At 49.6% G+C, this 20,224-nt stretch overlaps 1 protein-coding gene across 2 annotated transcripts in view; it reads left to right on the forward strand.

The window, feature by feature from the left end:
• The window catches only part of scaf1 (SR-related CTD-associated factor 1), a 42,997-nt gene extending 23,097 nt beyond the window's left edge, over positions 1-19,900 (forward strand). For both annotated transcript variants that reach the window (XM_067974357.1, XM_067974356.1), the window contains 6 exons: positions 2,138-2,274; positions 3,195-7,265; positions 9,447-9,520; positions 12,105-12,368; positions 15,170-15,298; positions 17,023-19,900. In XM_067974357.1, coding sequence (XP_067830458.1) covers positions 2,138-2,274; positions 3,195-7,265; positions 9,447-9,520; positions 12,105-12,368; positions 15,170-15,298; positions 17,023-17,205 — 4,858 coding nt within the window. In that variant the 3' untranslated portion in view covers positions 17,206-19,900. The remainder of the gene's footprint in view (positions 1-2,137; positions 2,275-3,194; positions 7,266-9,446; positions 9,521-12,104; positions 12,369-15,169; positions 15,299-17,022) is intronic.
• The last annotated feature ends 324 nt before the right edge of the window (positions 19,901-20,224 follow it).

The raw sequence follows: 20,224 nt of genomic DNA on the forward strand, positions 1-20,224 counted from the left end.
CTCTCTCTTTGCCTCTCTTATTTCCTTTTTCGCTTCCCTGCTGAACTTTCTACATTCAGCCTGGTTCTCACTTGTATTATCAACGTGACATCTGTCCTACGCCCCTTTTTTCTGCATCATCTTACTCTCTTTCTCTTTTGTCATCCAGGGAGCTCTGGCTTTAGTTGCCCTACCTTTCTCTTGCGTGGGAATATAACTAGACTGTACCTGAACCATCTCCTCCTTAAAGGCCGCCTATTGCTCAATTGCAGTTTTGCCTGCCAATCTTTGATTCCAATTTACTCGGGCCAAATCTGTTCTCATCCCACTGAAATTGGCCCTCCTCCATTTGAGTATTTTCACTTTAGGATGGTCCATGTCCTTTTCCATAGCTATTCTAAACTTTATGATACTATGATTGCTGTTCCCTAAATGTTCCCCCACTGACACTTGCTCCACTTAACCCGCCTCATTCCCCAGAACCAAGTCCAGCAATGCCTCCTTCCTCACTGGGCTGGAAACATACTGGTCTAGAAAATTCTCCTGAACACACTTCAAAAATTCCTCCCCCTTTTTGCCCTTTATATTATTACTATCCCAGTCTATATTAGGGTAGTTGAAGTCCCCCATTATCACAACTCTATGGCTTTTGCACCTCTCTGTAATTTCTCTGCAGATTTGCTCCTCTATCTCCTTCCCGCTAGTTGATGGCCTAGAAGAATACACCCAGTAGTGTAATGGCATCTGTATTGTTTCTTAACTCTAACCAAGTAGATTCTGCCCTTGACTCCGTGTAGAAAACACAGCAGCCAATTTGCGCACAGCAAGGTCCCACAAACAGCAATGAGATAAATGACCTGATCATCTATTTTAGTGATGTTGGGTGAGGGATAAATTTGGCCAGCACACTGGGGAGAACTCCCCTGCTCTTCTTCAAATAGTGCTGTAGGATCTTTTACGTCCACCTGACGAGGCCTCGATTTTAAAGTCTCAGCTGAAAGACGGCACCTCTGACAGTGCAGCTCTCCCTCAGTACTGCACTGGGAGTATCAGCCTACATTATTTGCCCCAGCCTCTGGAGACGGAGTTGACTCGGAGGCGAGCGTACTACCCACTGAGCCAAGGCTGACACCCTGGAGGAAGCTTGCTGGCCATTGCTAAATAGGGTGAGGGATTTTTTTTTTGTGGGTATGAAAGAATGAGGAAGGGGAACTGACTGGGTGGAGCAGACACTGACCTTTCATGTCTGGGACCTGGCTGGTATAATGGGTTAGTTATTGTCCTTTCATTTCCAGTATCGAGCTGGTGCAGTGGGTTTAATACTGGTCTTTCACCTTCAGGGTCTGGGTTGAAATTTTGCCTTCCCTAATGGATGGAAATCTCCACTGCCTTCAGGAGTTCTATGTGAAATAAGTCTAGCAGCCTTGGTCCAGTTACTAATGGGCATGGCCACAGAACACAAAAGCTGCCTGTACTTCAGCACAGAGACAGGCTGTTTCACGCAAAGACTATTGGATTGGCTGGTGTGAGAAGTGGAAAAATGTCAGTAACATGTCACTGAGGTGCATAAAGATGATTAAAAAGGATTTGATAGAGTAGATACGGAGAGAAACTATTTCCTCTGTTGGGGGAGTCCAGAACAAGGGGGCATAACCTTAAAATTAGAGCTAGGCCGTTCAGGGGTGATGTCGGGAAGCATTTCTTCACACAAAGGGGAGTGGAAATCTGGAACTCTCTCCCCCAAAAAGCTGTTGAGGCTGGGGGTCAATTGAAAATTTCAAAACTGAGTTTGATGGATTTTTATTGGGTGAGGGTATTAAGGGTTGCAGAACCAAGGCGTGTAGATGGAGTTAAGATACAGATAAACCATGATCTAATTAAATGGCGGAACAGGCTCGAGGGGCTGAATGGCCTCCTCCTGTTCCTATGTTACATCTTTCAACCGTTGGTCCAGTTCTGCTCTGCGTGATGCCTCAATCTGTTCTTCTATCAGGAAAATAGCATTCATCATTTCTTAGCAGGCAAAATGATTTGAGGTCAAGAGCCCCTTGTCTGGCTGAATTCAATTGATTTAGTTGACAGCACTTGTTTCCGTGCGATTGGGGTCAGCCCCAGTAGGAGCTGTGTTTGTTAACGTCTGCGATGGTGTCTCTCCTAGTGGCAGGTTGGAGCCGGAGAACACCGAGGCATCGACCGACCTGCAAGAAGACGGCATCTCCAGTCTTGGCATCCGCGTTGTACGTCACCCGGGGTTTACTCTTAAGAAAGATCGGGCCTGGAGATACAAAAAGTCAGGTGGGGAAATGATCTTGTTCTTCCTTCCTCTCCACTCCCCTCCCTCTCCCTGAAGACATTGGCTCAGAAGAGAAGTGAGACTTGTCATTAGGTTGTGACGCTCTGAGTTGATGCACCGTTAGTATGTTTCAGGTAAACCAGCCATGGGCTACTATCAAGGTATGAATGTGGGTGTTCAGCGTCGAGTGTGTGATTCTCTGCTTCGTTCCTTGTCTCTCACTATTGCACTGTGTAACCTGTTCATTTTTTGTTTACATGCTGAAGACTACCTTGTGTAAATAACTAGGTGTTAGCTTATTTCACCTGCTCTACAGAGTTATTGTTGTCAGTGCGTGTAAAAAGCACTCTAGTTTCTGTGCCATATGCTTTACATAGACTCTACTTAAGTACATGCTCCAGCTAAGCATATAGCCATTGTGAGAATCTGTGTGAAAAGGAATATATTTAATATTATTCCCCTTGTATAACCGTACAGTGGAAGTACGAACCTCCCCCAACGTTAAGCTGTACAGTCCAAGAAAGACCTCAGTTCAATTCTCAGTCTACACTGGGTTGGCTGATTTGGTTTGTGGTCAGGGGTTTCAGTTGGCTTCAAAGTCCTTGGGCTGGGACGGATAGCTATCCTCAAAACTCCAGTGAGAAAGTGTGTTTGGTGCCATCTGGTGAGGATAGAGTTATGCTCAGCTCTGCTGCTCTCCATGGTCAAACAGATTACCAACGTTCACTGTATGGGGTCACATGTGAAGAATAACCACTTGAGTGAGGTGCTGGACAGTAATCTGCGACCATACAATTGGAAACCAGCACGTGTCGGTTCTTCAGGAAAGAAATGGAGGGAGGGGAATGGATGCGAGTAAGGATATAACTTAATGTGAGTGACTTGGGACTTGGTATTAAATTTTCTGTGTTTCTCATTGCAGTGTCTGCTGGCCTTCCATCTCCATCACAGAGGGTACCATTCCACAGCATCTTACGAGAGGCTTTACCTTACCGAGATTGCTTATGCAGCGGTGGACTGTCTAGTGTAAGAAACAATGAAAACCAATCCTTGGAGTCCCGTGGCAATGGCAATAAAAAGACAAACAATAGGTTGAGATTGTTGGATTCATATATTTTGTCGCCAGCATCCTTGGACTGTTTGAGACAAGGATTGCTGAGGAACATGGGTTGTCTGGAGGGAACTGAGACTTTGGGGGACTTTAGAATGAGAAACCAAAATATAAGGACAGAGATGAGTGGCCAGCCAGTGACTTCAGACCTCAAGGCACCAATTTTCTCCCCCAATAGGGACTTGGCGACGAAGAGAAGGCTGGATCCATTGGACGTAGAGCTCAGTTGTCTGTCTCAGAGAAGCAACGGGCTTGGTGTGATTGTGAATCCTAGCACAGATCAGAAACCGTCAGCAGATTCTCCCTTAAAAAGGCTTGTGGGAGATGCACAGGGCTCGCATCCCTCTGAAGGAGCAAATTGGGGCCTGGTCCTTGGGAATGGCAGTGGCATCTCAAATGGTCAGCAAAGACCTTTGAATGGAGGTGGATGCTCCAACTCAGGGAACCAACCAAGTTCATCAAGCATGTCTCAGACATGTCCAGAAAAGGCTGAATCCAGCTCTGTCCCTTGTCAGCAGAATGTTACTAATCGGATAACTTACTCTGACGGTCGATTGGGACCTGATGTCTACGACCCATTCAATCCAACTGATGAGGAGAATGTCAACGGAGAGTTTATAGGTGGTGACTTTTCTCCAAAAGAGAGGACTGAATTGGATGACGACGACGAGGAACCTGAGGCGGAGGAGGAGGAGGACGAGAAATATGACCCTTTTGATCCCACAGGTTCCGGTGCGAGTTCGAACAATTTAAGCCCTGTAGGAGACGATTCAGAAGGCGAGCTGAAAATTGTTAGCGATGCGGGACTAACCGAGGAAGAGGAATGTTTGAGCCCTGAGTACGAGGAAGATCTGTCACCGGAATCAACAACATGCGTGTCGTCAGACGTGGAATTGCAGATTGACTGCAGGGATATGGTCAAACCCAATCTAGAACCTGACCTCTACAGCTCTCCTGACTATAGAGACTTAGAACTGGAGTCCCAGACCGGTTTTGCACAAGGAATAACCTCCACAATAGAAACTGAATTTGAAAATGACTCTAAACTCCAGACCGATGTTCAGCTTGACTCAATCTCTCAACCAGATACTGAATCAGTTGACTCAGAAAATGAACTGGCTAGCGAGGGAACCTACGATGCAGTGCGTGAAGAGGAGGAGCTGGTATTATCACCAGCAAGGATTAATTATAGCTCGATGCAGAGCCCTGAGCCTAAGGTACAAATGGAGACTGAGGCATTGAAGCTTTCACTGAAGTCTACTCAGAAAGAAGCCTTGATCTCCTTTCAGGAAGGAGCTCTGTTGAAAAGCGAGCAAGGGAAAGATCCAGGTCTCGAAACAAAGGCCAGCACCGAACCCGGGGAAACAACTAAAGAGCAACCGGAATCGGATTCACAAAGAGCGCCTAGGTGTCAAAAGGATTCAGAAAGGACCGTCTCCGAGCCGATGGTTCAAGTGGAAACTCTGGAACCCCAAATTCGGTCAGCTGCAAAGTCAAGTTCGAGTAGTCGGGTGACGTCCAAGTCCACGTCGAGACAGCGGCTGAGAACCGAAGTGGTCCGGAAAGATAAATCCGACGCCAAAGTTCATTCCAAGGCAGAGCACAAAAGCAAGTCCACTTCTGCCTCCAGGTATCACCACAAATCCCACCGTACCGTTGAGAGAAAAGACAACCTTGTTTTCACGGTAAACGTTTCCAAGTGGCCCGAGGATGCGCATAAATATGAAGACTCCGAAATTGAAGAAGGCGAGATCGTGCAGCAAGATGAAGAGAACTTCAGCCCTGCTAGAACCTTCCGCAGCCGAGGCAGAATTTTCGAGCGCCTGAGAGGAGTTGAAGGAGATGATTTTATCTCTCTCCACGCTGACTCTGACGAAGGGGCGTTGCAGATAGACCTGGGCGAGAACCCAACGGACGGCGGGCGAAAGAAACTGGATCACAGAAGAAAGGTGTCAAACCAGCAGAGGGAGAAGTACATTAAACATCCCAGGTCGCCAGCAGAGTCCAAGGGCCAGTCTGGGTCGCATTCAGAGTCCAGCTCCCGCAGTCGGAAGAAACGCAAGAGGGAGCACAAGAAGGCTCGGTCGAAGGATCGAAAACGATCCAGGTCTCAGTCGCGGGAGCATAAGAGATCCACGTCCAGAACCAGATTGCGAATCCATCGCAAAAAGTCGAGATCAAGATCTCGATCCTGGGAACGAAGGAGGTCGAGCTCTCGGTCCCGTCATAAGGTATCTCGGTCCCGGACCCATTCTAGAGAGCATCGAAGATCTAGATCATGGTCGCCGTCCATCAGCACCAGCATATCTGCTATAGGATCGATGAGGGCTTCTGCTGAAAGGTGGAAAAGCCGCGCGCCTCAGTCAAGGGAAAGTGGTTCCTACCGCCGCTCCCGGTCGAGCAGCAAGTCGAGGAAGGAACGGCGCAAGAAGGAAAAACACCGGGAGCAGGAAGCAGCAAAACGGCGAAGACATTCGAGGTCGAGATCCAAAGAGAGGTCACAGAGGGAGAAGAGGCCACACAGCCCTTCCCCCAGAAGATCAAAAGAAAGGACCGAGAAAGAGAAGGACAGGAGCAGAGAGAGAAACCCTGTGAGTGAAAAGAAACATGAAAAGACTGTAAAAGGAAGGCGGGACAGCAGAATAGTGGTTCCCCCTTCGATTCAAGAGCTAAATGATGATGATATATTAATTAAAGCTCGCTCTATTACCAGAACCATAACTGTGAATCCAGGTGAGACTTTAGAAGACCAAGAAGATTCAATGGAGGTGGCAGCCTTGTCCCCTAACCGGGAAACGATGTACGACTCGGACGAGCTGGGTTTTGAGAACAGTTTCTCTGATGTAGAGCCTGGGGACCACATGCAGGAGGGTAGGGTACCTGGAAAGGGGCAAGGGAGCAAGAATGAGCGGAGAAGCGGTCACGAGAAGAGCCACAGAGCAGGAGAACCTGGCTCCAAACTGGCCAAAATCAAGGACCGAAAGAGAGCCCACCCAGATGAGAAGTCTGGCAAGGAGAAGCGAAGGAAGAAACTGGCTGATGGGCAGAAGGGGGCATCGGGGGCAGATAGCACGAAGACGGAGAAGAAGGGAAAAGAGCATTTAATCAGCAGCCAAACTGGTAAAAAGATCAAGTCGGTGCCCAAGGACAGCAAGCAACAGGCACCAAGGAAAGTTAAACTCCAGTCCAAAGTAGCAGTGCTAATCCGAGATGGGGTGAGCTGCGCTGCCTCAATGAAGGACGACCGCGGCAAAGGGGGAGGTTTGATCGGCGTGAAGTTCAGCCGCGATCGGGAGAGCAGATCTCCGTTTATGAAGACCGAGGACAAGATCCACGACTCGAAGCCCAGTCGGCATCGAGCCGACAGCTCGGACAACAAAGGCATTCCCTCGCGGGCCGCGAAGGGAAAGGCGACGGCAAAACCTAGGTCCGCGGCAAAGAAAACCAAAGCGGCCAGCGGAAAGGCGAAGGGTTCCGGGAAGAAGAAGAAGGAAGCCAAGCCTAAAACCGCTCTGAAAAAGGCAGTGTCCGGCAGCAGCAGCAGCAGCAAAGACTCGAGCCCATTCAGGATCAAGGAGGAGCTGTCGTGGTCTTCATCGGAGAAGTCTGAAGACAAGGGGAACCTCCCGAGCCCGGCAAAGGACGCGGTGGAGCAGGGGTTGTCCCCTCTCTCCCAGATTTCGGAGAGCGCCGCCCAGCCCCTGGAGGCGGCCTTCGTGCCGAAGGAGCCCCCGCTGCACCAGCCCCCTCCCCCACCCCCTCCCCAGCAACAGAAGGACTACCATGAGCACAGCGACACTTCGAAGGTCAACGGAGACAAGCCAAGAGCACCAGGCAAGCCGTTGTCGTGGGACCTCCAAACCGGAGGAGGAATGTTAGCACGTAAGTCACATATTGGCATAGTCTTAGCAAGGAAGGTAATTAAGTTCTTTCTTTGGCCATATATCTGACAGTTGTGAGCTAAACAATGGCTGGGGATTATCCTGCTTATCAGCCAAGATTGTTGTACCTACATTCCTGGTTGTGCTGTATATTTGGTAATGGAAGTGAATCCAGTACTAGAAGGGGAAATGCTTTAAGTTCAGAGGTTTCCCTCACCGCCCTCTCCTCAAGGTGCTATTTCAGGCTGGGTTGAGATTTAACAGCCAGTGGCAGCATTCTGTTGCCTCAGTGGCCTGCTTTAGGTATAAGCCTTTTCGGAGAGTGTCAGTGGGCTGCTCAAACCCAATCCTGATCCTTGCCTGCGCCTTGTAGTCACTGGGTAGTGAATGGGAAGAGGGAACCGTGGCTGATTTCCCTCCACTCTGTCCCCAGTGCAGTGCAGACATAACACTCCCGCTGTCTCTCCTACTGAGATCAGTCAACTTGGACCAGACCAGAGATCGAAACTGGGACCTTCCTGTTTGATATGGCTGAGTACCACACTTAGGGGTGCGTTTACCCACAGCCATTGCATGGGCTTCGAGCAATATTTAACATTTTTGTTATCTCTTTGCAGAAAGGAGAAAAACACCAGGAGCTTACTTACTATTGTGCACAAGTTGTCACCTAAACATCTGATTTCAATCGCAGCAAAAAAAAACATTGAAAGCCATAGGTAAAAGGGCTCGAGCAGTTGACCACCTGGCCAAACACTCCTAGATTTGGGTCCCATTACCGTTTTGTAGTGGGAGGCGTCAGTCAATATCTGTTGAACGTTCTTGCCTGTGCTGAGTGACTCCTTCGATACCTGGTCAGGTAGAACTCTGGGCAGAAGCAACGCCTGTTCCCTTAACCTTCTGAGAGCTTGTCGAGCTCAAAGGTTGAAGTGGACTCTGCCTGCTGGTTTCCTCATAGTTGGGCCATTTCATTAGCCCAAGTCTAGCTTATGCCGCAAAGTGCCAATAACATTCCACTTCAAGTTTTTCCTTTTGTCACCAACCTTTGTTTTGCAAGTCCCTTGACATCATCCATGAGAAGGACAAAACAATTCAATTTAACAGTCCCCTTTAAAATGGTGCTCCCCTTCTATTTATAAGATTCTATGATTCTATAGCAGGGGAGTCGGACTAATTGGCTAGCTCTTCCATAGGGCCAGCACAGGCACGATGGGTCGAATGGCCGCTTTCTGTGCAGTATCATTCCATATGATCTGTGGTCAGATTCAAGACTGAGGTCAAAGGAGGGAAGCACCATCCAGTGTGTGTGTGAGCTACACACCAGTAAACAGCACGATTGGAAACGTCAAAAAGTGTGTGTGGGGAAGAGCCGTGTCAGTTGAAGGGAGTGGCCAATCTGAGTGGTCATTTCCAACCCTCGCCCACTTCAGTGCCTCCCCACCCCCAAAAAGCTCTGTGTATTCTCCTTCTTACTTTTCTAGCAAGAGGCCCCCCATTTACCTGCTCTCTGCTCAGTATCTCCCCACAGGGAACTCGAGTGTAGGGGGCAGGGAGGAAGAAAAGGTGGTAGGCATGTTCCCTAATCCCAGCACTCTACATGGAACAGCCAGTTGGCACTGCGACAAGCGTTTGCCACCATGCCCGTTCTCACTTTTAGAATTCAGATTTTTAGACCCTGTAATCGCCACCCGCCCTCTCCCACCGTGCCAAATTGTTAAATTAAAAATAACAGTCTTAACAACATTCCGGAGTCAGCACAAGGTTATATTTCATTAGTCGAAGCTATCGGCATTGAACCCATGATTAATACAGAGATCAGCTTTCCGAAGAAGCATTGACATCGTCTGATACTGGTCCAAGTGTTTCGTTGGCACTGTAAAATTGGCCCCCATTCTCCTAAAACAGACATTGGTACAGCCTAATACTGACCTTGGGGCCCCGAAGGCACAGTCTAATTTGACCTAGCTTCCTGAAAGGGCATTGGCACAGTTCAATATTGGCACCAACATCCCAAACGCTCTTGATGCAGCCTAACCTGACTCGGCCTTCTGAAGGTTTGTTGGTACAGTTATATATCGGCCGCAGCCTCTGTGTCTAGTAAGCCTGCTGGTTCTTGAGTGCTGAGACTGGTGTTTTTGCCGTTGGAATACCATTTTAAGTATTTTTCTTGTCTTTTGATTTTAAGTTACTGCACTCCTGTTCAAGATGGAGGAGGCCAACCGAGCAAAGGCCCAAGATTCTATTCAAGCAATCACTCAGGTACTGTAGCCAACACCCAGAGCTCGGTCAACTCGCAAATCTTGCCTCCAAATTGTTATGGTCCGGTAGAGCAGCAGTTACTTCTGAACTCGGCGAAGTTGGCCCTTTCTTTCTCCCACACACTTGTATCGCTACTGTGTTTTCCTTTAGCTAAGGCCACAGGAGAATCTGCGCTGGATTATGAGTCCCTGCTCCTGACTGGGAAGCGTGTGTGTGAAGGGTAAGATTGGCTCAGCCAGTGTTACCTCACTTCTGTGACAGAAGACTATCTGTCATTGTGCCTAAGCTGCACTTGCTCAGGTAGAGCAGCTAAATTCTGGTGGAGCTCCAGCTTTGGGAGTCTAGCATTCCCTTGTGTGAGAACATAAGAAATAGGAGCAGGAGTAGGCCATACGGCCCCTCGAGCCTGCTCCGTCATTCAATAAGATCATGGCTGATCTTCTAACTTAACTCCACTTTCCCGCCCGATCCATGCGAACTCTGATGGCAATCCCTTAAGTCAGTGCTTGAATCAAACAATGAATCAGCTTGTCTCAGTTGGTATCACTTTTGTCTCTTAGTCATGGGGTCAAGACCCATTCCATGACTTGAGTACCTAACCTAGGCTGACACATCAATGCAGTGCTGAGGGAGCGCTGTATTGTCAGAGGGTCCCGTCTTTCACAAAGGACTTTAAACCAAAACCCCCTCTGCTTGTTCAAGTGGGCATAAAAGATCCCATGGGACTTAGAAGAGCAGAGGAAATTCTCCCCACCTCCTGGCCAATATCTGTGTGCAGGGATGTTGGGTTGGAGAAGGTTGCTCAGAAAGGGTGGAGTGAGGCCTTGGAGGGATCTTGCAGTTGATTCACTGGGGCACAGGGAGCCAGTGGAGCTTGACAAAGATGTGGGTGATGGGCATACAGGAGATGCCACAAGCCACCGGGTTCTGGGGAGCAAGAAGGTCAGCAATGAGAGTTTTGTAGAAGTTGAACCTCGGTGATGGAAGCATCTGCCTGGGTTTGGGCAGTGCTGAGGGTGAGGCAGAGGCAGGCAATACTCTAGAAGTAAGAGAATATACATTAGGAGACAGATAGCCCCTCCGATCAGTGTTGTGTTTGAGCTCTGGTCTCGGAGATGGAAACGCTGTGTTGTAACTGGCTACATCACTCAGTCTCCTGGATTACATTATTAAGCTATTAAGTCAAAGAGTGTGTTAATACCCTGTTTGTGTAGGGGTATGTTAATAATGTCACTGGGATTTCAGTAAAGCGTAATGGTGGGTGTGTGAAATTTTCATGCTGTGCCTACCTGGTACAGCAGCACAGTTACAGATCTTACTGGAGGTAAAGCAGACTGGCCCGTTAGCACCTGAAAGGGTAGGTTAACTTTTCGGCTAGACATAGGGCCTTTATTCCGAACATGAGCCCGTCTTTCCTCTGCTGACCAGACGTGCTGTGTGTTTCCAGCATTTTTGAGTTTTAATTTCAGATTTCCACTGTTTGCGATTTTTTTTTTTTCCCCCCTCTTTTTATTTCCAATACAGGGTTTTGTGCCCCCAAAATTGGGCTGGTGTTTAGAGAGAGAGAATCTTGAGCTGTCTTGGCACCAGGATGAAGTTGAGGCCTCTCACATTTTGTGGCACCTCAATTTCTTGGGCATACCGAGCTGAATTCTGCAACGGCAGAGAATGAGCCCATGGAATGAGAGAACAGATTCTGCCTGGATATCCCAGAAACAGGATTCTGATGCTGAAAGCTCATAATGAATACCCAACACATTATCGTCTAACGTAGTGATACGACATGCAATGATATATAAAAACACATGCAGGATTTACAAGGAGGTTTTTTGTCAATCTGATTGGGTCAGTTCATTCACCTGTGGACGGGGTGGGGGTTCTATCTTCCCCCCCCCCCCCCCACCACCCCCGGCCGTGCTTTAGGGCGGAGACCTGCTCTGTGTTTGACTCCCATGCGCTACACTCATCGAGTGCGCCGATCACAAATGCGGACGATAACTGCAAGTACAGTCGGCAAGCGCGATGAGCAGGAGCCGAGAGCGAGTCTCGGGCACAACACCCAAAGTGTGGGAGGGGGGGCGAGCCCCGAGAAAAGCAGCAAAGACAAATTGTGCGGGTGGCGAGGGGGGGAGATTCCAAAGTGGTTCCTGCAACCGTGAACCCACGGAGCCCTGGATGACCCACCAGTAGTTACAGGTCTCGTCACTGGTGACGGTGGTGGTTGGAGCTGTTCATGGTGACCAATTAAAAGCATTGCACAAGAAATATAGTTGCGCAACTTTAAAGCACGTTAGCTTGTGAAATTTTAGTTCCTGAATTGATGATGATATGTTAAATTTGCAGTGCTATGGGGAAAGAGCAGGAGAGAGTGGGACTAATTGGCTAGCTCTTTCCAAGAGCCGGCACAGGCACGATGGGCCAAATGGCCTCCTGCTGTGCTGTAACATTCTATGAAATGTGCCTCGTGACAACACTGAATATTGTGATACTGGAATCTGTGATTTCTTGTATTGAAGAAAGTTCAATAAAATACCAGGCGCACACCAAAACTTTACAACCGGATAACTGATCTTTTCTTCTACAGATTCTTAGTCAGACTAAGCCCCCCGCACCGCCAGTGCCGACCAGCCTCTCTGCCCACCTACCTGTCAGCCAGCCCGCGCCCAAGTTTCTCCGCCAGGGTTCTTTGTCGATGATGGGTTGCACGGCAGGACCCACCGCACTGTCTGGATCTGCCGGCCAGCCCCCAGCCACCACCTCTGGGAAGCTGTACACCATGTTGGAGAGCAACGAGAGCAGCAAGATGGAAGGGACCACCAGCTCTGACGGCAACATGGACTCCGACAGGGTAAGCCTCTCAAGTAACCCGCAGCGAAACGTCCCGTGTTAATTGTGTACTGGAAGAGTCCCTTCCGTTTTTACGAAATGTAGGGCAAGAAACGATTGTCAGCACTCACTCTATCTCTGAGTACAACCTCGCACCCCCAACTCCCGGTACTGCTAGCTCCCAGGTTGTGGCCAGTTTCAGGACAAACCCCTGGGACATTCCTCCCCGAGCAAGCTGCAAGAGACACCCGTTACCCACGGCATATCATCGGACACACTGAACTAAACCCACCCACCAAATACATTCAATGCAGAAGTAAATGACAGCTCTTGCAGCATTTGCCAGTCTTGTGCAGCAAAAGAACATTCAGGCATGGTTTATTTCACAGGTTAGCACAGTGTTGCTACCGTTTTTCTTAGACCCAGTCCCAGGGGTGCTGCACCGTGCAGTGATTTTGTATCACTCCAATCCAGTTAACCCACCTTTCCCTCTGGGCCTTCCGATCTGCTCCCTGCAGCACTGCCTCCTGCAGTGGCCTTGTAAACTCACTGAGCCAAGTTCTTTTAAATGGGCCACTTGACTTGCTGAGAACCTGAGATGACCCTGCCGACTTATGCTGAAGAGCAAGAAAAGGGGAGGGAACAGCACGGAGTCTCACCTCTGTGAAGGTCTCACGGCTGGGCAGGCTGTGAATGGAGGCAGCTCTGTTAGGAGTCACAGAGGAAATGAATCACAATTGGTCACTGGACTGTACTCTGAATGCCATTGACTTGGAACAACTGATCGATGATAGATACCATGCAACCTGTTGTGATTTCATATTTTCTGTGTCTCTCTTCAGCTCTCTTTCTCTCTCTCTCTCTCTCTCTCTCTCTCTCTTTCCCGACCTCCCCCTCTCTCCCCTTCCTCTCCTCCCCTTCCTCCCCTGCTCTCTCTTTCCCCCCTCCCCTGCTCTCTCTTTCCCCCCTCCCCTGCTCTCTCTTTCCCCCCTCCCCTGCTCTCTCTTTCCCCCCTCCCCTGCTCTCTCTTTCCCCCCTCCCCTGCTCTCTCTTTCCCCCCTCCCCTGCTCTCTCTTTCCCCCCTCCCCTGCTCTCTCTTTCCCCCCTCCCCTGCTCTCTCTTTCCCCCCTCCCCTGCTCTCTCTTTCCCCCCTCCCCTGCTCTCTCTTTCCCCCCTCCCCTGCTCTCTCTTTCCCCCCTCCCCTGCTCTCTCTTTCCCCCCTCCCCTGCTCTCTCTTTCCCCCCTCCCCTGCTCTCTCTTTCCCCCCTCCCCTGCTCTCTCTTTCCCCCCTCCCCTGCTCTCTCTTTCCCCCCTCCCCTGCTCTCTCTTTCCCCCCTCCCCTGCTCTCTCTTTCCCCCCTCCCCTGCTCTCTCTTTCCCCCCTCCCCTGCTCTCTCTTTCCCCCCTCCCCTGCTCTCTCTTTCCCCCCTCCCCTGCTCTCTCTTTCCCCCCTCCCCTGCTCTCTCTTTCCCCCCTCCCCTGCTCTCTCTTTCCCCCCTCCCCTGCTCTCTCTTTCCCCCCTCCCCTGCTCTCTCTTTCCCCCCTCCCCTGCTCTCTCTTTCCCCCCTCCCCTGCTCTCTCTTTCCCCCCTCCCCTGCTCTCTCTTTCCCCCCTCCCCTGCTCTCTCTTTCCCCCCTCCCCTGCTCTCTCTTTCCCCCCTCCCCTGCTCTCTCTTTCCCCCCTCCCCTGCTCTCTCTTTCCCCCCTCCACTGCTCTCTCTTTCCCCCCTCCACTGCTCTCTCTTTCCCCCCTCCCCTGCTCTCTCTTTCCCCCCTCCCCTGCTCTCTCTTTCCCCCCTCCCCTGCTCTCTCTTTCCCCCCTCCCCTGCTCTCTCTTTCCCCCCTCCCCTGCTCTCTCTTTCCCCCCTCCCCTGCTCTCTCTTTCCCCCCTCCCCTGCTCTCTCTTTCCCCCCTCCCCTGCTCTCTCTTTCCCCCCTCCCCTGCTCTCTCTTTCCCCCCTCCCCTGCTCTCTCTTTCCCCCCTCCCCTGCTCTCTCTTTCCCCCCTCCCCTGCTCTCTCTTTCCCCCCTCCCCTGCTCTCTCTTTCCCCCCTCCCCTGCTCTCTCTTTCCCCCCTCCCCTGCTCTCTCTTTCCCCCCTCCCCTGCTCTCTCTTTCCCCCCTCCCCTGCTCTCTCTTTCCCCCCTCCCCTCCCCTGCTCTCTCTTTCCCCCCTCCCCTCCCCTGCTCTCTCTTTCCCCCCTCCCCTCCCCTCCCCTCTCTTTCCCCCCTCCCCTCCCCTCCCCTCTCTTTCCCCCCTCCCCTCCCCTCCCCTCTCTTTCCCCCCCTCCCCTCCCCTCTCTTTCCCCCCCTCCCCTCCCCTCTCTTTTCCCCCCCTCCCCTCCTTTATATCATCTACAGCCCATTGAATTCTTCACCCAAACTGGATCCTCTTTCCCGCAATATAATTTGGATTAAAGACACTGGCCCAGGCTTTCTGCCTCTCTTTCCCCCTCCCAACAGTTTTATTTTTTAGGTTGATCCGGTCCAGGCCCACTCTGCTCTGTTCTCAACAGACTCGATCCCCGGTCTGTGTTGCATTAGTCGATCTCACTGCAATTGGGCCGAGGACTGAAAAACAAATATAACCAGTGTCCCCCTCTCCTGATCACTCTCCAGTGACCACTGCTGGACAGTGCACTGGTGTGGGTGACAGGTGAGGATGAGGCTGAGCTGTGATGCACTCTGCGGTCGAATAGACTGCCAACACTCAACTGCCTGTGCTCGCGCACAAAGGGTTGCCCGGTTTGGGCTGAGCTATTTGGGAAACTATGCCGAGATGTTCCAGCGAGAGGGCGGAGACTGATTCTGTTCCTCCTCTAATCGCAGTACCTGAAGAAGCTGCACACGCAGGAGAGGGCAGTGGAGGAGGTGAAGCTGGCCATCAAACCGTTCTATCAGAGAAAAGAGATCAACAAGGACGATTACAAAGACATTCTCCGCAAAGCTGTACATAAGGTAAGAGCTTCCCATCTCTCACACATTCACTTTTTTTTTTGTGGTGCAAAATGGTGTGAGATGTGACAGCCTTCCCCAGCTGAAGCCTGAAGTTTTCATTCTCCGTTATTCTGTTTCTCTTGGTCGATGTACTGGAATTAAAGTTGGGGCCCTGGTTTCAATAGTGCCACTTGCTCACCATTTTCTACACTCCTCTCCTGAAGATGCTGAGTGTTGCTGGGGTAAAGTTCCACAAGCCACCAGCACCTCTTCAATAGTGGCTATTTTTGGCCATGTGAGGCTATTCAGTGAGTGTCAGCAGGCTATTTGACTGCTTAGGGCAGCACAGCAGAGCCGGATCCTGACCTCCATTGTCCACAAATGTAACTCAGCGAGGGTCATTGGAGAGTGATCAAGTGTAGGCTGATTTTTGTTTTTATTTTCCCTTCTCTGACCCCAGGGAACCGAAGTCACTTGCGACACACCTACAGCTGTCGCAGGTAACAACGCTGACTGCGAATCCAGGCTGGGAGCTCCTTGCTCTGTGTGGCTCAGTCCCGTGCCAGTGCATGCGGGAGCACTCAGAGCGATGAATTAAGAGCACAAGAAGTGCATTGGCACAGAGTTCAAACCATTTGTCTTAAATGTGATCCCACCCCTTGTTGTGTTTTGGTACTAATGTGTTATATCTGACGATACTGTCTTAGTTGAGACAGTCACGTGGTCACAGTTACATGGTCATCTCCAGTGACCAGTACTGTTCCTTGATTGACCAAACGTGAAACGCACCAGAGCTGAGTTGAAAGAAACCTGCGGCCTCCCTTCTTGGCCTGGAAGCAAGAGAATTGAAGAAAAGGAGTTCATCAGGGCTGAGTATTACTGGGCACTGTTGTCACCAGAATTAAGTCCATGTGAAAAACACCCAGTACCATTATAGATTCTGTCCTTCCAAACTTGGGATGTATCTGGAGAGACCATTCTTTTTTTAAAATTCATTCTCTGGTTATGGGCGTCGCTGGCGAGGCCAGCATTTATTGCCCATCCCTAATTGCCCTTGAGAAGGTGGTGGTGAGCCGCCGCCTTGAACCGCTGCAGTCCGTGTGGTGAAGGTTCTCCCGCAGCGCTGTTAGGTCGGGAGTTCCAGGATTTTGACCCAGTGATGATGGAGGAACGGCCGATATACGTCCTGGGCTGTATCACACTGGGGTGAAGTACTGGTGGCTGCAGGTCTGTCACTGGTGGCGGCAGCAGTTTGAGTTGATGAATTAAGAGTTACACATGGCCAATATACTCTGAGGCTTGCCCTCGCCCATACACCCCACCCCATGGCCAACATGGGGAGACGGAGAGGAATTTATGACAGAACTCTTGAATTGGCGACGGTCTCTGTAATTTTTTTTTGTTGCCTCTCTCCGCAGTGAGATGGGGGCAGAAGGGTTGGTTGCTACACGGGACTGGAACCAACCGAAGGGTGCAGTCGAGCATATACAAGGCTGATGGGTCTTAAGTTGTACTGGACACATTAATATAAGCAACGTGACAACACTAGAGAGAAGGGATTTGAGTGACAAGGGAATGACTGGTTGCCAGGAGGGGAGAGGGAGTTGGGAGGGAAAAGCAAAGGATCCTTCTAGTATAAGTGGAGCACAGGACCCGTGGGCCCCCCGCTCTCTCTTTTCTGTCTTTCGCTGTGCAGTGCACCATCCCCCGACTCGAACTCACATCTCTTCCTCTCTCCACTACAGATCTGCCACAGTAAAAGTGGCGAAATCAACCCTGTCAAAGTTGCCAACCTGGTCAAAGCTTACGTGGAGAAATACAAGTACGCACGGAGGCACAGCAAGAGACCGGAGGAAGGAGGGCGGCAGAGCAACGGGAAGGAGGCCGGGAAGTTAGAAAAACACGGAAAAGCGTCGGCGCAGACGTAAACGGGAATAAGAGACAGTTTTTATTATTTACCAGAATTCAATAATTTTGCGCACCTCTCCTTTTTTTTTCATTTTAATAAGTGTGAAGACTTTTTTTTAAAAAAGAAAACTTTAGAAGTCACTCTGACGTTCCTGGGTTTATCTCATTGTGGCAGTGCCTGATGATGCTGAATTAGATGTAAGAAACTTGGGACACTTTTAATGAAATGCTGGGGGAGGGGGGGGAGGGGGGGGGGGGGTGGGGAGTGGGGTTGGGAGGGAGGGGGGACAGAATATTCTTGGAAAGTAAAAAAAAAAACTTTTAAAAACTGTTTACTGTATCTCCTGATCGCTGTATATAAGATAGGAGCCACTGGCAAGCTTTCTAATTTCCTCTCGTGTTCTGTTAATTTTTGTTTGTTTTCTCCTCATGCTCCTCCCCCCTTCCTCTTCCTCCTCCACCCCCCCCCCCCCCCCCCATCTTCTTCATGCATGAAGTTTTTTTTGTAGGTCAGTGAATTCCATACAGTCGCACTGTCTTTTAAACAGAAATAAATGATATTACATGGTCAGCCGTTCTGAGAGAAGGCAATGTATCAGAGAGGAACGATTTGTCCTGTCGGTGTCTGTGCTAATTCTTTACTCTTTTTTTAAAAAAAAATTATATAGTTCAACATTGGAAAAAGGCAGAGGAGGGTCAGTAAGAATTTTCATTTGCGCATTTTAATTAGGGGTGGGATAGGGATTGTACTGGAGGCCACTGTCCAAGTTTGCAGCACAGCGTCTCTGGGCACTTTCTCTTTTTATGTAAATGAACCTACTTTGACCTAATTGGTGGTCCCTTGAAGCATCGAGAGGTTTAAGGCACTTTCTCTCACTGGAATCACTGTCGTAAAGCTACTGTTGGCTCCAGGGTACGGGGCAGGGTGTTTATTCTGTATCACGAGACCTCCTAATCACACGCGTGTCCACCTTGTAGCCGTCTTCCCCTCACCCCCATGAAGTGCAAGGCGCAAGGGCTGCAGCTTTTCCAGAAGAGACCGGTAGCCTTGCTTAGACTCTCCGATGAGTCCTGTGCCCATAAACTACTAGTCTCGCCCACAACAGAGAATTGGGGAGCATCCATGAAGATTGTCATGAAAGAATGCCTTTAATTTGCTGTTTCTGGCAATTATTTATTTTTCCAAAAAAAAGCTTTAATTTTTAACCCACGTATTATATTGTAAGCTTAGAGCAATCAGGAGGCTGTGATACCCTCCTCTCCCATTTTTTGGGAAGAAATCTAGACAAAGGTTTGTCCTTTGCTGTTTTAATTCCAGTGCTTTTAATCAGTAACCATGTACCATCCCCCGTCCTAACCCCACCCCCGACCCCTCAATCTGCTGCCAATCATGTTATAGGGTTGTGGGATTAACCCGGGCCACTTTCCTGTTGTTCTGCAGCCCAGTTGCGCACCCCATAGCCGGATAACCACATCTGACTCAGTTCGTCACTGTACATTTGCTTTAGTTTCTGCACAGGGAGAGTCGCTAACCCCAAAGTACAAAGGAATGCAGTTGTCTTGTACGTGTGACCTGCTTTGTGCCGTTACTGGCAACGTGACAGGGGATGTGTTTAAGATTTAAGCTAGGGCTCTGTCTTGTATGTATTGTAATTTGGGGGTGGGGGGGGCAGGGGGGGGAGAGGTGGGATGAGAGACTCAGTGTGATGAGAGATTGCTTGGCTCCACATTCCCACTGACTGGTGTTCGATGTCTTCTGTATCTCTGAATGGATTTGCAAGTGCGTGTGTGTTGAAAGATGGTTGTTTGATGAATGAGACTGTGTGTGGAGCCAAGCTGGGTTTCATTGACCCAAGGAGTATATATATATTGATATTTGGGGTTTTGCTGGCCGTTTTAAATACTAGATAAAGAAATACACATTTAAAAAGAGGCAATGGAGTCCCTCTTGTGAAATTACAGTATCTCATCAAAAACAATTTTTTATGAAAAAAAAATGAGCTCATTGCCTCAAGAAAATTGGACAAATTGTTTTGTAAAACAACTAATTTATTTGGGCTGTTTATATTCGCAGTTGAGGGGCCCGCCCGAGTATTTCTGCACCTCACCCTGAAGGAAAAAAAACTTATTAACAGTATTAGCACAGCTGAAATGGGGGTAAGCATCAACGTGAGGATTTGCTGAGCTTATCAGGCTATAGGAGATGGATTGTATTCTAAGTTTAACTTTTATTCTTTTTCCTATGTCTCTCTTCCACCCATCCCCCATTCTTCCACTACCATGATGGCCAGCCTCACAAATCACGACATCTACCAAATCATTGGGGACATGGGGGGGGCCAAGCAGCAATGATTCTGACAGGCTCAACTGGGCCCCGAAACAGGGTCCGTTGCCAAAAACAAAAAGGAACGACCAGCTATAAAAACGTGACTCCCTCAAAGTGACTTTGTTCTTGATAACATTCAGCAAAAAAAAAATCATTTAAAAATGTTTGTATCTCCATACAAAAGAAAAAAATTCCCAGTCGTACAATGACCTTCCCAAACTGAAGTGCTAGTGGGGCTGATATCACCGGGGGGTGGGGGAAAAGAGAGGGGTTTGGTGGTCAGCTTATGGGAACAGCCCCCGTGTTTCATCAGCCGTGCTAATATTGTATTTATCTGCCTGTTGTTGAGAATATTGTATAAATAAAAATGAGATTGTTACAGAACAGAAGTGCTGGTCTCTTTAAAAAAAAAACCAGAGGCATGAGAAGATATCTCTATTTTAGTTCCTCCTTCACCCTCCCCCCTGCCGAGTTTGGTTATTTCTGCCGGGCTAGCAGTTAGGGTACTACAGTTGGTTTCAGTGTCACTGAGCTATTGTGAGGGGGGGTTTTTGGGGGAAGAAAGGCATCAATCAGGGTTTCTGATCGCTATTCAGTGCTTGCTTGCCGGAAAGTGTGCATCGGGGGCATCGCGCGCGAGTGCAGGATCGGGCTGTGGCACCGCCCCTACAGTCGAATAGCCTGCCGCCGCCGCCTGAACTTGACGAACGACC

The sequence above is a fragment of the Heptranchias perlo genome, chromosome 40 (assembly GCF_035084215.1).
Source record: "Heptranchias perlo isolate sHepPer1 chromosome 40, sHepPer1.hap1, whole genome shotgun sequence".
Lineage (NCBI taxonomy): Eukaryota > Metazoa > Chordata > Chondrichthyes > Hexanchiformes > Hexanchidae > Heptranchias > Heptranchias perlo.